General features: G+C 42.5%; 1 protein-coding gene across 7 annotated transcripts in view; it reads right to left on the bottom strand.

Moving 5' to 3' along the window:
* Positions 1-14,214, bottom strand: part of fcsk (fucose kinase) — a 28,484-nt gene extending 14,270 nt beyond the window's left edge. Inside the window, exons 1-11 of one of the 7 annotated variants that reach the window (XM_012962060.3) lie at positions 13,960-14,214; positions 10,672-10,814; positions 8,868-9,019; positions 8,307-8,357; positions 8,028-8,153; positions 6,293-6,365; positions 3,430-3,527; positions 3,006-3,086; positions 2,040-2,159; positions 1,195-1,360; positions 141-262 (exon numbers count right to left, since the gene is read on the bottom strand). In XM_012962060.3, the coding sequence (XP_012817514.2) occupies positions 141-262; positions 1,195-1,360; positions 2,040-2,159; positions 3,006-3,086; positions 3,430-3,527; positions 6,293-6,365; positions 8,028-8,153; positions 8,307-8,357; positions 8,868-9,019; positions 10,672-10,750 (1,068 nt within the window). In that variant the 5' untranslated portion in view covers positions 10,751-10,814; positions 13,960-14,214. The remainder of the gene's footprint in view (positions 1-140; positions 263-1,194; positions 1,361-2,039; positions 2,160-3,005; positions 3,087-3,429; positions 3,528-6,292; positions 6,366-8,027; positions 8,154-8,306; positions 8,358-8,867; positions 9,020-10,671; positions 10,815-13,959) is intronic. The other 6 variants (XM_004914045.4, XM_004914046.4, XM_004914047.4 and 3 more) reach the window with 6 other exon arrangements.
* Positions 14,215-17,255: the final 3,041 nt, after the last annotated feature.

Below are 17,255 nucleotides of genomic sequence, written 5' to 3'. Positions count from 1 at the left end.
CAGTTCAGTTGAACAGTTAGAATTCATATGAATCTGAATCATTCACTATTTACTGGGATTCAGATGAATCCTGGATTCTGTGCAACTTAAAATAAGACCTATCAAGAACCACATCTCCTAAACATTTTTGTACCACATACCGTAGCAAAGGAATGTGCCATTTTGCTGCAGGGGTTCTTCCCTGATGCTGCCTTGGTCAGATTTCTGATATGATCCCGAGGGCTTAACGTCATATATTCATAATAACCATCTTCTATGTAAACTGCAATAAAGACTCAAGTCAGAGATTAAATTTTATTCTGTGTGTGTGTTTGGTGGGGGTAAGGTTATGTAATGATATACCTAACTACAGTGTTAATGCAGTTAACTGACTTTCTTTCATTAAGCTTAATTTAATTCATATTGCCTGTATTCAATTTCAGTAAGGAAATTGTCTACTTGGCTATTATTTAAAGGAGAAGGAAAGGCTAATAAAGAGTTAATCTCAAGCTGCAGGCATGCCTTCAGTTCTCTCAATAGTGCCCTTAAGTCTCCCCATATTTCTCCAGTTCAGATGATCAGAAGCCAAACAGGAAGAAAAAATGCTGAGCTGTATAAAGAAAGTTCCCATAATACCTCACTCCTGCACCAAGACAAAGTGAACATACTCAGTTAGTTAGACTATGAGTCAGCTTCCTGCTGATTGGCTCAGATCCACATACCTAAGGGGGGGAGTGAGTTCTTAGCATTCTTGAGGGAGGGGAGAGCAGGAGAGAGCAGAGAACTGCGTGTATCTGGCACATGAATTACAGACACAAGAAATCTTTTCACAGAGAAGTCAGTGCAGCATTTCTGTGAGTGCTTATGGCTGTATTTACATAGACCTTTTGATAAAGCTTACTTAGTTTTTACCTTTCTTTCTCCTTTAAAGTAATTTTAGCATGATTTATTTTCCCATGGTTTGGCAGAAAGAATAAGGAGAAATAAGCACTATAAAGTACACATTTGTCATATTATAGAGTTTATTTATAGGTATAGTTTCAAATGCTGGGGCACAAAGGGGTGAAAAACTGCAACTCCCTAGGGCCCACACTCAGATTACTTAATCACATAACTTTGTACCTTGTCCCACGCCTGTAAATGAGCACTAATATGCTATTTTACATCACATCTCTCATCACAGTGCATATTTCAGTAATTCTGATATTCTCTTACCCATCCTCAGTGGGAGGTCGTGTAGCTCCTTCCAGAGAAGTGCACGGGCACCTCTTATCCTATCAGGGTGCCTGGGAGTGTTGCTGAGAGTAGGTGCTCCTCTAAGAAAATCCTCCTTATTAACATCATGAGCCATAGCTAAGAGCACATCCAGGAAAAGGGACACCTTAGTGAAAATACAAATATTAATATATTTACAAGCCAATCCACCGTTGTATAAGTAATGTTTCTAATTACACTTACATACCCTTTACACACTGAGCAAAAATCTCAAGAAAATTAATATTTTTGTGACAATCGTGCCACATTTGTTCTGTGTTATATAAAGTCCAAAAATGTAACAAGATGTAGCGGTTGAGCAAAAAACTGCCATTAGTTGTAATTAGTTTTTGAAAGACTTCATGTTTTATTGCTAATATATTTTCCCCCGTGCAGCTTACTGAATCATGCTATATGTCCCTGGATATGCACGTAGGACATAGAAAAGCAGAAGCTGCAGCACAAAGATAATCCGATTTCAAAACTTACAATCAAAAGTGCTAAATGCGTCTTACGTGCATGAAGTCATATACACTTTCCTATGCACGTATTACTACTGACTTATTATTTAAGTAGTTGTTGTATTTGTTGTTTTATTTGTTCATTCAAAACCAGTGATTTGATGTTTTAACAACCACAATGCTCCTACAGGTTGCCATACACGCACAAATTTTTATCGTTTGAAATTGTGCGATATTTGGCTGGTGACGAGACAGATATCGACAAAGGCCTTGTATATCGGTAGTTTCATCAGTTGGACAGGACAGAAAATTTTGAAGGCAAGCAAAAATTTTGAGGTCTCCTACCTCTAAAGGTTCAGCTCCAGAATCTAGTCCTAGGTAGGTGCAACCATCCAAGGGTGGGGACACATGGGTGCTCAGAAAACGTTCAGCTGTATCTGAAGAAAGGAACACAATGCCAGATACCTAGAGTAGACATTAAGTAAGGTTGCTGTAAGCAATGCACAAAAAGCAACTTAATATTATACAGACTTATGAAAAAAAAGAAACATTGGTTATGATGCCATCAAAAAGTTAAAGCTATAACTAATATAGCAATAGAACGCAACTGCTGGTGCATAAGAGTGATAAGAGAATTTAGTATTTCGTTTGGTATTTGGGCATATTCCAAGTCTTTCGGGTTAATTTGCTTAGACATGGGTGTGGCTGCAAGCTGCACCTCATACCAGATTAAAACTATGGTGTAAATCAAAATGATGCATTGGAAAAATGGCGCCTGTGAAGGGACATGATTACTCCGTACAAGTACATTTGAGGGGGAGGGGATTTCCCATAAAAATAAGCACCAGAGGCCACTCCTTTAGATTAGAGGAACGGAACTTTCATTTGAAGCAGCGTAGATGGTTTTCCACGGTGAGGGAAGTGAGGTTGTGCCATTCCGAGTGATGTTGTGATGGCAGGACTGAAAAATTTTATTGAGCGCCTTTAAAGATACCTGAACATGGTAAACGTATGTAAACTTGGTAAAACTGCTAAATCGTCAGATAGGGGTAAAAGAATTCCTTTGTTTTTACCTCCATATCTGACTATTGAGCTCTTGAAGTTAGTAGAGTGGATTCAGTGAATTGGAGACAGCGTTAGTAGAGTGGAGACAAGTGATTTCTCTCACTTGTATGTCAGCAGAACTACAAAGCTAAAGTCTTTGCACCCTTGCTTTAGGCAGATTAGCAATAAAGAAGAGCGAAGACAGACAATTTTTATAATCCAATCACAGCAACTAATCGCCACCACTAAAAGGTACAATTGCCATACCAGTGGGACGTTCTGGTCTGCAAGAATACATTGCTGAATTCTTTCTTCTGAGCCACAATAGACAATGTCTCTAACCAAACCCTAGAGAAAAAAAAATAAATTTAGCAATAAAGTACCATTCAAAATGAACATAACAATTCTACACATAAAGCTTAATTCAGTAAAAAGCAAATAATGTAGAATGATCATTTCTTACATGAAGCAATTTACTTGAAGTAATTTTACATTTACCATTCCCTGATTACACAAAAAGCAAACCAGGCCACAACCCCAGTCTTTGCATCCTTATCTACCACTTTTGGCCCCATGGGGTCACAATCCAAAAGTTTGGAAATCCCCACCCTATAATTAACACATTTCATTGGTGGAATAAAATATGCAAAATCAAAGATAAGGTGGAAAGGCTGCACACCATTCTGCATACCTCTTTATTAGTCAGATAAACTCCATGATTTTTTGCATAGTCAGGAGTTCCTGGCACAGAGACTACCAGGGCACCACTGAACATATTCCAATCTACACCTAAAAAGACATGATTACTATTATTTAAAAAATGATAATGATATGAAAAAAGATATGCAAACATACTTCTTCTATAAAAAGCAAAGTGTTCTCTTTTGTGTGAGTGTAACTTTTGACACACTGCCAATATGAACTCTCACAAATCTCACCTTACAGGAAGAATAATATGCAATTACAGGGACATTTCTTTTCAAGCAAAATATGAATGTCTTTGGCTGCTAAACAAATTTGTTTTGAATGTATCATTACTATTATTATTAACACATAATTAATAAAGCGCCAACATATAACACAGCGCTGTGCAATATATGGGTATATACAGTGAACATACAGATTTACATGCAAAAACAACCAATCAAAGAGGTAATGATGGTCCTGCCAAAAAAGACATATACATTCATACCTACAGAAAAACATTGCATCGCCCCAATTTAGCCCACTACCTGGGTTGCCAACCCAGGCAAATATCTGCTCGTTAGGCAACCAAAAAGGAGGATCTGCCTTTGTACACCTGGCTTAAGTGAAACTCAAACACAAGGCTCATTACTGAGAAGGAAGGCAGGTTGCAAAATGCAAAAAATAGACACAATTATCCAATTTTTGCACCCGACCTAAATGAACTGTGCAAAATCTGCACTTTGTCAAAAGCACAGAGACCTGTGGCTGGCCCCACGAATGCAACACTGCCTGTGTTCAGTAGCACTGTGTTAATGGGGGGCAGGAGGAAAACACGCATATTAGTGCTCTTGCACTTGAACCCTTAGTGCTTTTGCATTTCTGTCCTTGGTTGACGTAAATGGACTTTCAGCCAAAGAATCACATGCTAATGCCCTTTCAGTGATGAAAGTGACACCTTCCTTAATATTAGCTGCTACTTTCAGCTGATTAATAAACACTTAAGCTGGCCATACACGCACCGATAATATCATACAAAACCTCGTTTGGTACGATATTCGGTGCGTGTATTGCAATTCGGCGAGTCGACCGGTATCGCAGGAGGCTGCTAATATCGGTCGACTCACCGATCGCCCAGGTCAAAAGATTTTGATCGGGCGCCATAGAAGGCGCCTGAGCAAAATTTGCCGTCAGGGCTGAATCGGCAGAAGGAGGTAGAAATCCTATTGTTTCTACCTCCTTATCTGCCGTTTCAGCCCTGAAGGTTAGTGGCAGGTCTGACGATCTTTCGTGCGATGGTCGCACGAACGATCGCAGATCGCCACGTGTGTGGCTACCTTAAAGCAATTTGTTTCTACATACCAATTGTTTCACTGGGGCACAATGATTCTATAATTGTGAGGAAAAAGACTGTATTGTAAATAAAAAAACATGGCGAGTTGCGTGCAAAATTGTGCACTGCACTTGTCATTGTAAATAAGCATTATAGAGAAAAATATGGGGTTAAGTAAAAGGTACAAGCACAAAGAGAAAGTCCTTGGGAGACATAGTCAGACAGGTTTAAAGGAGAAGGAAAGGCTAATAAAGAGTTAATCTCAAGCTGCAGGCATACCTTCAGTTGTCTCAATAGTGCCCTTAAGTCTCCCCATATTTCACCTGTTCAGATGATCAGAAGTCAAACAGGAAGAAAAAACTCTGAGCTGTGTAAAGAAAGTTCCCATAATGCCTCATTCCTGCACCGAGACCAAGGGGCAGATTTACTAAGACATGAACGCACGGAGTGTTCATTCGAACGAGCGTATTTTCGCTGAATTTTCCGTTGCGTGCACGACTTTTTCGGCGCCCCCACGACTTTTCTGTACGCTTGCGCACAAAAAATTGGAAAGGTTTTCCCGCTGTTTACAATCGTTCGGTAAGAAAATTTCGGGACTTTCGGATCGCCAATACAATATTATCGTGACTAATACAATTTTTTCATAAGCATTTTCGTGATATTTGCGATCTTCAGAAATTTTTGTATCCAATCCGAATTTATCCCATTCGAGATTCAAACTCGTGATTTCATGAATCTGCCCCCAAGTGTACATGCTCAGTTTGTAAGACTATGGGGCCAATTTACTAATCCACGAACATGTTGAAAATGTTGTTGTGAGAGGCCCCGTGATTTCTGATTGCGGCCCTGCAGCAGACTGAGAGTATTGTATCTGATCCTAGTAGAAAGTTTGGAAAATCCCATCAGACAAGGGTTGTATTGGGTAGTGAAGGCCATCCTCTCCTGATAGGACTATTCGGGGCTCCTAAGTTATCTTATATTATATGATGTGGCCCATTTGGCCCACAAGCTGAGTGGCCAAAGTGGGCAAAGGTCCACAAGTCTGGGGACCTTACCAAATGATTGGATATTCATGTATATGGCCAGCTTTATTAAAAGATAAAGTGTGAGTTTGAAAATGTGGCTTGACTTTGCCTACGACAACCCCATTGACTTCTATAGAAGCTTCTAGATGGCAAATTTTAACATTAAAGTTTTCAGGGGTTTTTTGTACTTAATAAATTTTAGACATTCAAGTTTTTGAAATATAATTCGAATTCAAGTTTTTTTAGGTAAAATTCAAAAAAACTTGAATTGTGAAAAAAAAACTCGAACATTGATAAATATGCCCCTAAGAGAAAAAGAATAATTCACTCCTCTTGAGGCAAAGAGAGAAAATAATGAGACAGGAGTAGAAATGAACATGGACAAAGAAAGAAATATGAACTTTACAACAAAGAAATAGGGTCGATGCTATATGGCTAGAGAAAACAACATGCACAGAGGCATACGGTTATAGAGGATCTCTTGAATATGGTTAAGAAATAAAGTAACTCACTTGGTTTTGTGGGAACAGTTAATACCATGTCAGTACTGCATATCCACACACCTGGTGGGGAGCCAGGGCACAGCTAGAAAAAACACACTAAATTTAGCACATAAGTCTACAAATATATTAAAACATTGTCATATCAATAATTCAGCCATACCGAGTGTCTAGGACAAAAAAAAAGTGTCTGCCTTCCAGAAGTATCTAAGAAAGTGACCAGACACTTTCTACAAATCTCTGGTCTTTAGACTGCCTCTCTCACACACTGTCATTACATCCCCTACTGAGGGCAGGACAGCAATTTTTGGCAATTTATTTGCATAGCTACAATGGGAATAAATCTTTAAATGGGTTGCCATGGGGTATTAAGATCAGGGCCGCCATCAGGGGGGCACAGGGGGTACAGTCGTCCCGGGCCCGGACGTTTTTAACTTTAAAGGGGGCCCGACCGTGCTAGAGTTTTCCTAGCTCGGGCCCCCTTTAATCAATTCCGGGCCCTCTCACTGCTGGCGTCCTCCGCTATGTCCTGGTGTTCCCCGCTACATCAGTGCTTATATAAGGTTGTGCCCCGTGTGTAGTGACGTCACACGTACGGGGCGCAACCTTATATAAGCGCAGATGGAGCGCTGGGGGGGGGGACTGGAGGATGCTTAGGGGGCCCTGGGGGGAGCTAAAAGATGCTTCAGGGACCCTGGAAAATGCTGGGGGGAGCTGAAGGATACTTTGGGGGGGGCAGGAGGATGCTGGGGTGGGGGACTGGAGGATGCTGGGACAGGGGCCCTGGAGGGAGCTGAAGGATGCTTTGGGGGGGGGGAGGGCAGGGGGATGCTGGGGCAGGGGACTAGAGGATGCTTGGGGGGGAGCTGGAGGAAGCAGGAGGATGTTTGGGGGACGCCCTGGGGGAAGCAGGAGGACGCTGGGTGGGGGAACTGGAGGATGCTTGGGGGGGAGCTGAAGGATGCTTTCGGGGGGGGGGCAGGAGGATGCTGGGGCAGGGGACTAGAGGATGCTTGGGGGGGAGCTGGAGGAAGCAGGAGGATGTTTGGGGGACGCCCTGGGGGAAGCAGGAGGACGCTGGGTGGGGGAACTGGAGGATGCTTGGGGGGGAGCTGAAGGATGCATGGGGGGGAGCTGGAGGATGCTTTGCTGGGGGCCCTGGAGAATGCAGCAGGATGCTGGGGGGAGCTGTAGGATGCTTGGGGGGCCCTGGAGGAAGCAGGAGGATACTGAGGGGGAGCTGAAGGATGCGGGGGGGAAGTGGAGGAAGCAGCGGGAGCGGGCCATAGTATTTGGGGGAGGACCACCAATGTTTTAGGGGGCCCTGGGCTGGCTAGCAATGTTTTAAGGGGCACCTGTTCTGGCACCAATGCAAAATGTAACCCCTGGTCACAAATGTTTTAGGGGGGCCCTGGCTACCGAAGTCTGTGTGTCGTTTGTAATGATGGGAGGGGTCACTGGGGGAGGGGCCATTGGGGGCGTGGAAGGAGGGGGGCCCAGAAAATTTTGTTGTGAGGGGCCCCGTGATAGCTGGGGACACTGAAGTACACATAATATAAAAAATATAGGATACTAAGCCAAAGCAATGAGGCTGCCAAGCTGCAATTTCTTTAATAAATTATTTTTTAGAACACTGCATTTAATGGGTTTCCTTATTCCTAATAAAATATTAAATAAAAATAGAATATGCAGTGCTTATTGGAATAATGTTTACACTGTAAATGAATGAACATAATAAAGAGGTTACCTGGTATTTTAAAGTATCCAGCAAACTGTCCAAGTTGCAGGTCAAAGCTTCAACAGGCTGTCCTGGATCTTCAACAGGAAGTAACGTAAAACCACGACCACAGTCATCAAACAGAAAGTCACGACCCTGCAATGAAAACAGTTCAAACTATACAAATGTATTACATTATCCTAGCAACATTTCAGATATACAATGAATGTTTCAAATAATGCATGTGACTGCTGAGCAGAGAAATTCAAATTTTACCAAAACCGATATGACCATCTGTAGCATACTCACCATGTGCAAGATTAGCAAGCGTGCCCCCTGCAAGACATCTAATGAAATTACCTAAAAAGACAGAGGTAAAAAACTATTATTTATAATATTATATATTAATAATTATAATAATAAATAAGCACACCTTCAAAATTGATGAGTTTGTCTAATTACCATTTGGCACCCCCAGTGATTTTTTCCTTTCCTTCTCCTATTATAAATCTCCAACATTTGAGTTTCTGAAACCCCAATTTGGCAAAAATGTCCAATGAGGATGTTTACAAAACAGCTCCTTAATTGGTACTGTGTATATTTGTTTTTGCATTGTTTACTGTGCTATAAAAAATGTACTATAAACACAGTAGCATTACAAAAATAGAGACATATATACAATACAAATGTAAATACTTGATAGTTTGAACAAATATTATTTATCACCCATAAGTATTTTCCATCACCTTGTATGAGGCCTATTCTAAAATGACTATTAGCCTCCCCTACCTAAAAAACTTGAATAACAAGAAAAGCAAAACATTGTGCACTTAGTGTGTATTTTAGCAAGAATTTATATTTGACACTCACTGTGTAACCAGCCTTGGCACTCAAATGTTCCGCAGCTACTAAGAGGGCATTTAGGGTGGCACCCCCACTTCCAACATGAGCCTGAGGATCCTCAACAGTCAGGAGAAGAGCTCCAGAGGGAAGCACACCACGGCGCTGCCTTATCTCAAGTTCTAAAATGGGCACAAATAGGCACATATTATTTAAAATAAAGGTCAAAACAGGAGGGATTGGAATGCTAATAATGTAAAAGTTCTTACTTTCAGTAAGTTGCCTTGAGAGGAAACTTCCGCGACTTCGGCTAATCGCAGAGCCGCGTATGCCATCCCACCAGCAATTTACATTCTAGCCGGTGGGATGGCATTTCAGGGAGATTAGTTGCCCGCGACAAGGGAGATTTGTCGCGCGACAACTAATCTCCCCATGTGTAACAGCCCATCAACCCAGTCCGACTAAAGCTGGCCATACACAGATTTTCCAAAGATCTTTTCATTATCATAGGACCAAGCTTATCCTGAAACGATCGTTCAAAAGTAAGATTCTCCCTTTAAAGAAAGTGACCATTTCAAGCGATATTGTCTAGTTGAAGCTGGGAAACTACCTGCTTGGTCCTGTAAACAATTGGACAATGGGCAAATTCCACTGTTGTACGATCGTTAACCTTATGATAATTTGACAGGTTTGTCAGAACTGAATTGTGTATTGCCAGCTTAACTCTCTGGAAGCCTGAATCATTACATTTCTCATTGCTAAAATATATTCTGCACATATTTCCCATTTAACCACCTGCTGGTCTGTACTTGCTTTGTACATGCAAAAATACTTTCTTTAGTGTACACTTAATAAAGAAAAGGGATCTTATTGTTTACCATTATTGTGGTCAGTCATTGGGGTGTCACTGAGTGTGCTGGAGTTACCCACACATATTAGTCTCACCCAAGGGTGTGCTACATATCTGTACTGTGTTAAATGTTTAAAAGTATAAATAAAAACAATAAAAAAAAAATAGATTTGTCCACTTATATGTTTAGGTATCCCCATGCTGTGTGCAGCGCAGGATTTCTAATGGAGGCGCCCCGAGGCCACCCCCATTCTTCGCCCCCTACCCCCCCTCTGCACATGCGCAAACACCTGAAACCCCTGCCGAGCACGCATGCACATTCGCGAACAGTAAAAGTCTCATACGGAGCAGTGGGGAACAAAATTTAAAATTTCGATGCGGCGGGGCGGCATGCCGCCCCTAAGTTTGTGCCACAAATGGCTGTGTACATTTCAAATGTGGAAGATCTAATCAAATTCTAAATAGTTTTAAACCAGTAGTGTTAGTAACCTAAAAAAGTCTATAGCTACAAGGAAAAGTAAGAAATTCAAGCCCCTCAGGCAGATTTTCTGCCATTTATTAGAGAGGTATTATATTGATATTGGTTGCAGCATACTATATTTATGAGTGTCTAAATGTCAAGATTCTCTATTTACTACAAGTGATACTCAAAATGGCTTTTGTTACCACGACCAAAACATCTCTTTTAGGCTAATGGGTTGTTTTCTCTGTGTGCTCTGACAGGCTTAGGATATGAGTTTTCATATACAGTATAGCAGGAAAAAAAGATGATGATTACAGTGGCGTAATTTTGGGGGCCAGCAAATTTTTTTTCTGGGCCCCCACCCCTCCCTGTGGGCCTCCCTACAGAGGAGATAGACCAGGGCCCCCCGCTGGGTCTTCTTCCTCTGTAGTTATGCCACTGAACTTTAACGAAGAAGCAGAAAGTCTGGATTATAATGGTGCAGGTGTCTATATCTGGTTTTAAATATATGCTGATCTTACCTCTTTGAAAGGCACACACACTATCTTTATGCTGACAGGTAAGAACCAGAACATTCCAGTCTGCCTCTTGCGAATCCATCTAGCCCACTATTTTTCAATGCCTGACTGAAGAAAATGAAAATATCTGAAGAAAAACTGTGAGGCTGAAAAAGACAAAATAGCACTTTTGAAATCTTGGTTACACTCACAATATTTTAGCTTTAAGTCAAAGCCCCCAAAGGGGCTGCTGTAAACGGTCATAAACCAGGGCTTTGTATTGTGCCGCACTGTATTTTTCTAACTTTAACTTGGTCAGACGATAGACATGCATTGCTAAAAAATTATTTTTGACTGGTTATGAAACAAGAAAGTGACAGAATGTTGACTTTATTGGTATTGTGAATGGCACCAGGCGCCACTAAAATATTTTTAAGACAAATGTACAACAGATCATAAATTTGAACATTATCTATTTAAAAGGCAGGAAGGTAAACTCTAATTCTGTGAACATTAGTATGAATGAAGAAATGCTACTTACTTACTAATATTATATTTTGTGTCTTCTCCACAGTCAAGAAAAAGCCAATACATTTGTAGCCAGTAACATCAATGTCGTGCATGGTAACTTTGCCAGATTTTGGCCAGAAACCACCAATTTACATTAGCCCATTTATATGAGAGAAATGCATGACTGAAGGTAACATTTCCTTTCAGAGGCTGTTCTTTTTCAATTTCGTTTGATCTACTTATGCAAAATAGGGTTCATATGGATTGGATGAACCCTAAAGGTCCCCTTGGTGAGATCGCCAAACGAGCGGATCTGCACCCGATATCCCCACCTACGGGTCCAAGGGACCGATATCGGCAGCTACAATCTGCCCTTAAACAACAAGGAAACTGGATAATCATTTTTGAAGCAATAATGAAAACAAGGAACTCTTACAAGCACAGCTTAGTGAATGACAACAGACAACTGCCCAAATCATTATTATTTTCTGGTATTTATATAGTGCCAGCACAATTCTGCTACTTTTTACAGAGATTTTACATCATTCCCTGCCCAAGAGGAGCTTACAGTCTAAGGTCCTTATCACATTTACTATGGTCAACTTAGTAAAAGAACAGGTAGCCTGGCTTTATATTTTTGGAGTTTATGAGGAAAGTAAAGAACCCAGAGGAAACTCACAGGCATGAGGAGAATATGCAAACTCCTTGCAGATAGTGCCCTGCAGGGCCGCCATCAGAAATCACGGGGCCCCTCACAATAAAGTTTTCTGGCCCCCCCTCCTCCCACACCCCCAATGGCCCTTCCCCCAGTGACCCCTCCCATCAATACAAAGGACATAAAACTTTGGTAGCCAGGGCCCCCTAAAACATTGGTGTCCAGGAGTTACGGTGCATTGGTGCCAGGGCAGGTACCCCCTAAATCATTGCTAGCCAGCCCAGGGCCCCCTAAAACTTTGGTAGCCAGGGCCCCCCTAAACAGGCCCCCCCAAAGCATCCTCCAGCTTCCCCCAGGCCCCCCCCCAAAGCATCCTCCAGGTTCCCCCAGGGCCCCCCCCAAAACATCCTCCAGCTTCCCCCAGGCCCCCCCCAAAGCATCCTCCAGCTTCCCCCAGGCCCCCCCCAAAAGCATTTTCCAGCTTCCAACAGGGCCCCCCCCCAAAGCATTTTCCAGCTTCCAACAGGGCCCCCCCAAAGCATTCTCCAGCTTCCCCGAGGCCCCCACCCCAAAGCATTCTCCAGCTTCCCCCAGGGCCCCCCCCAAAGCATTTTCCAGCTTCCAACAGGGCCCCCCCACAAAGCATTCTCCAGCTTCCACGAGGGCCCCCCCAAAGCATTCTACAGCTTCCAACAGGGCCCCCCCCCAAAGCATTCTCCAGCTTCCCCCAGGCCCCCACCCCAAAGCATTCTCCAGCTTCCCCCAGGGCCCCCCCACAAAGCATTCATGTTCCATTGACCAGGAGAGATCAGGAAAAAGTCTACAGACTGTATCATCACTGGCTCTTTTATAGAAGGCCAAAACTATCCTGATAATATGGTAATAGATAATATGGCCAAAAGTATCTGGGCTTGTGTCAGCACAAGAAGCATGGTGTTTTATGGACAATCAGTCACTCACAAGTCTAACCTCACAAGTCTAACATCACAAGAGTTGCCTGCTGCCTGCCGCCGCGGTGTCCTCCGCTATGTGCCGCGGCTCCCCGCTACTTCTGCGCTTTTATAAGGTTGCGCCCCATGCGTGTGACGTCAGAACTCACGGGCGCAACATTATAAAAGCACAGAAGTAGCGGCACATAGCGGAGGATGCCGCCGAAGGAAGCGAGGGCCCAGACTTGATTAAAGGGGGCCCGAGCTAAGAAAACTTTAGCGAGGCCGGGCCCCCTTTAAAGCTAAAAACGTCCGGGCCCGGGACGATTGTCCCCCCTGTGCCCCCCTGTGCCCCCCTGATGGCGGCCCTGGTGCCCTGGCTAGGATTAAACTTAGGATCCCAGAGCTGCAAGGCAGAAGTCTACCCGCTGAGCCACCATTCTGCCATTAAAAGTGTGCTCAAGCGGCCAGAGGGTAAGAGCTATACTAAAACTGCACTGAGAAGCAGTACAGAAATGTAGTTACAATTTCCTGCCAACATAGAGCTGCACTTATATATTCAGTTGGTGGGACCTAAACCCCAACCTGTGCCTGCACCTGAATGAATTGAATAAGCATAAAAACCCGAGACTTCGCATTTTCTCGGGTTTTTATGCAGATGTCGGCTACATGTGCCTGCAGCTGAGCGTATTCATTTCATTCGGGCGCAGGCACAGCTAAAAGGAGTTTTAAGCGTATGGCGTGTATTCTCGGCAAGGGTTTTTCAGCTTGCCGAAAATATGCGCCATACGCTTCGTGTGGCATTAGCCTTAGAAGCCCTCTGTATAAATTTACCTTTCCAATCACCCAGATGCACTCTGTTAAGGTTTCAGATAAGAAACAGCTTATTATACAGAGGCATCTCAGTAGACTGGCAAGTTGTTTTGACTTCACTTGGATGAACAGAAAGAAGAATGTGGTTGTACTTTCATTTCAGATTATGCCATGTTTAGTGCAAGAAATAACAAAAACTATACATATTTCCTAATAAAGACAACAGGCAAGTAAGTATAACACAAGCCCTATTCACTGAACTAATGTTAATGATAAATTCCCCTTTAAAAAGTAGGACCAAAATATTTTAGATCATAACCCATCTGTAAACTGCTTTAATAGTATGTACTTTAATCCTATTCTCCTTTATATATTTTTAACTGCTTTACCAAAAAATACACTTACAGATTTTGTTTCCTATTGCAGTTTCTAAATAGTGAGACCGGGCACCAGACAGCTGAGTACCTCTGTGAGCTTGATCCTGCTTTAAACCGGAAGTCAGCACGTCTTGTCAGCTTTGCAGTGGAGGAGTTTCTGTAATCAGTGTAAATATAAGTCTGGAATTTGTCACAACCCTCCCCCAAAATTTAAACAAAAGCTGGCTGTAGGGACAGAAATGTAAATTTACACTGCAGAGAAGTCTGTCTGCTGAAGATCTGCTGACTTCCGGTTTAGAGCAAGAGCGAATGCACAGAGTGCCCAGGCTGTATCATGCCTGACTTAAAGGGACAGTAATCCTCCCTTTTCCAACATTGGCTCAGTGAATAGGGCTTGTACCGAAGATACTTTAGTAAACAAATCTACTGTTACTGGCTCGTTAAAAAAGCATGTTATCTTAAAAATATACTTTTTATTATTATTTAGCCACTGAAGAAACACACATTTATAGATATTTTGTTCTACCAAAATCTTATGTGACTGTCAACAGACAGCCCTTATCAATTGAGAAGCACATAAGAATACCATAGTGTTTCACCCACATCATAGAATAACCTTATGCAGCTAAATTTATGGCCTCCATTATGATTCCATATGCTTCTGTTCTGACCTCAGTGGCCTTCTTGCCCTAACAGCTGTCTGGTTCAAGTTTGCATGCACAAAGCAGTCCTGTTTGCAATAGTTTATTAACTTGCTAGTCCTAATGGGGTGCTGACCCTTATTATTATTTATATAGCACCATCAGTTCGAGCAGTGCTTTACAGAGGGGTACAAAAGCCAAAACAGTGATGTCATGTACATATAGACAATTCACAAAAAATTGGTTTACAATTACATTTGGATAAGGATTTAGAGAGTGTTTGAATGTGGGGAATGAAAGAGAGAGCAGAGTCAAATGTGACTCCTAGATAGCGAGTTTGTGGAATTGGGGTTATATTGATATTTTCCACGCAGACAGTGATGTCAGGCAGGGGAATTGAGTTGCAAAGTGGGAAGATGACCAGCTCAGTTTTGTCCATGTTGATTTTTAGGTAACGTGAGGACATGAGTGCAGAAATTGCAGTTAGGGACAGTCAGAGAGACAAGTTAGGAGGGAGGGCGGGACCATTCTTAAACTGTTCAGCTAGTTTGCCTATTCCTGACTGTCACCAACCTAGGCAAGTTACACTGAACTTACCATAACACTAGCTTGCCTAACTATAAAAGTATTGCTTTCACCTAGATATTTTATCTGACGTTCATATGCAGAGTCCCTTGACTCCATTAATTATCTCTGAACATCAGCCAAAGAACCCTGATGCAACTCTTCATTTCTTTATTAACCAACTCCTGCTTCTACATCATGGATATTCCCTGTCTCACAGTGCCATTTAGTGACTAAAATGAGTATTACAGTAAAGAGCATTTAACCATAAAACATATGAGGGCTTATGAAGTGCAGTGAGCAAAGTGAACTGCGAGTGCAACTGCCATGTTTTTTCCCCACAATGCAGCATTTTTTGGGTATGCACTGAATCCACTATTTTGGGATTTGGCCAAGCCCTTTATAAAAGATTCAGCTGAATACTGAACCAAATCTGAATCCTAATATGCAAAATAGGAAACAGGAGGGGTAAAGAGAACCCTGTGCTGCGTGCGTGGTTAAAAATGTTAAATCCCTCATTTTTTTTCCAGAATTCTGGTATCATGGCACCTATTGATGCTAGGCATGAAAGAAACCCTGGAGTTACTGCATGGTCAGGAGGTGGTAGTACCTCCAGGGTTCCCCTGCATCAACAGGCTCAGCAGCATCCAATTTGAAATGAAAGGCAGGGAAGAGTAAGTGGCACTGAGCACAACTATAAGTGTTACAAGTGAATTTTGATACAAGTACTCTTAATGATTAATTTTAATGGTTTTATGTGCAACTAACTGTGGGATTTGGGGGAGATCACAACTGTGTTTTCGGACATAAATGAGCTCTTCTAACCTGCTGTTTTAAAAACAAAAATTTGACTCTTTAAAGGAACAGTAACACCAAAAAATGAAAGAGCTTTAAAGTAATAAAAATATAATGCACTGTTGCCCTGCACTGGTAAAACTGGTGTGTTTGCTACAGTAACACTACTATAATTTATATAATAAGCTGCTGTGTAGCCACGGGGGCAGCCATTCAAGCTGGAAAAGAGGAGAAAAGGCACAGGTTACATAGCAGATAACAGATAAGTTCTGTAGAATACAATAGTGTTTTATCTGTTATCTGCTATGTGCCTGTAGCCTCCATGGCTACATAGCAGCTTATTTATATAAATTATAGTAGACATTCTGAAGTAAATACACAACTTTTACCAGTGCAGGGCAGCAGCACATTATATTTTAGTTACTTTTATACACTTTCATTTTTTGGTGTTACTGTTCCTTTAAGTTACCAGAGGTGGTTTTTGCCACCCATGGTAACTGGCCGCTTGCTTCAGCCTCTTGCTTGTTTCAGCTAGCTCGCTTCAGACAAGGCTGGAACTAGGGGTAGGCAGAAGAGGTGCATGCCTAGGCCACAGCATTCAGGGGGCACCAGGCATGTATATTTTTTGCCTATCCCTAGTCCTGACCCTTGTCCCCCATTGCCCCCCCTCACCACCCACCTTAACCATCTTTCTGCCTGACTTTGAATTGGCTGTGTGTGCATGGGCGCTGATACTTATGCGCATGTGCACACTTGCGCTTTCATGGGGGAAGGTGGAGGGGAGTCGTGAGTGGCCAGACTGGCCGGGTTGCCTAAGGGGCCCAGTGCTGGCCTCATGGCAGGAGTGGCCCTGATAATTGCCTCTCAGAGGGCTAGACACTGTCCAGAATGTGATGCTCCTCCACCAATGATTCTGTGGTGGGGCCCACCGGGTGTTCTCATGGTACCCTGTTTGGCATGGGTTTCCACAAATTATTTTTCATGGAGGGCATGTAGGTAAAAGCATCACAAATATTTCAGTGGCAAAAGCACAAATCTTGGGATAAGGAGGGTTAATACACTTGAACGAGAGAACTATGGGACAGCTGAAATGGTTATGGAGTTAACTAGCCTGATGGGGAAAAGAAATGCTGTGCAGAGGAAATTATATAATAGTGTGTGGAAGGGAGGGGGGTATGAGCTACACTGACTCATAACTCTGAGCTAATGCAGTCATCTTTGTCCACTTAGCAAGAAAATCAGTGCCTTGGGCACAGTAATGTAACAATAACTGGCAGGGTCCTGGAAAAGGAAGTACCCTCCCCCTCTCCACATGCAGATTTAT

Source organism: Xenopus tropicalis, chromosome 4, assembly GCF_000004195.4.
Source record: "Xenopus tropicalis strain Nigerian chromosome 4, UCB_Xtro_10.0, whole genome shotgun sequence".
NCBI lineage: Eukaryota > Metazoa > Chordata > Amphibia > Anura > Pipidae > Xenopus > Xenopus tropicalis.
This window is presented reverse-complemented; position numbering and strand designations above follow the sequence as displayed.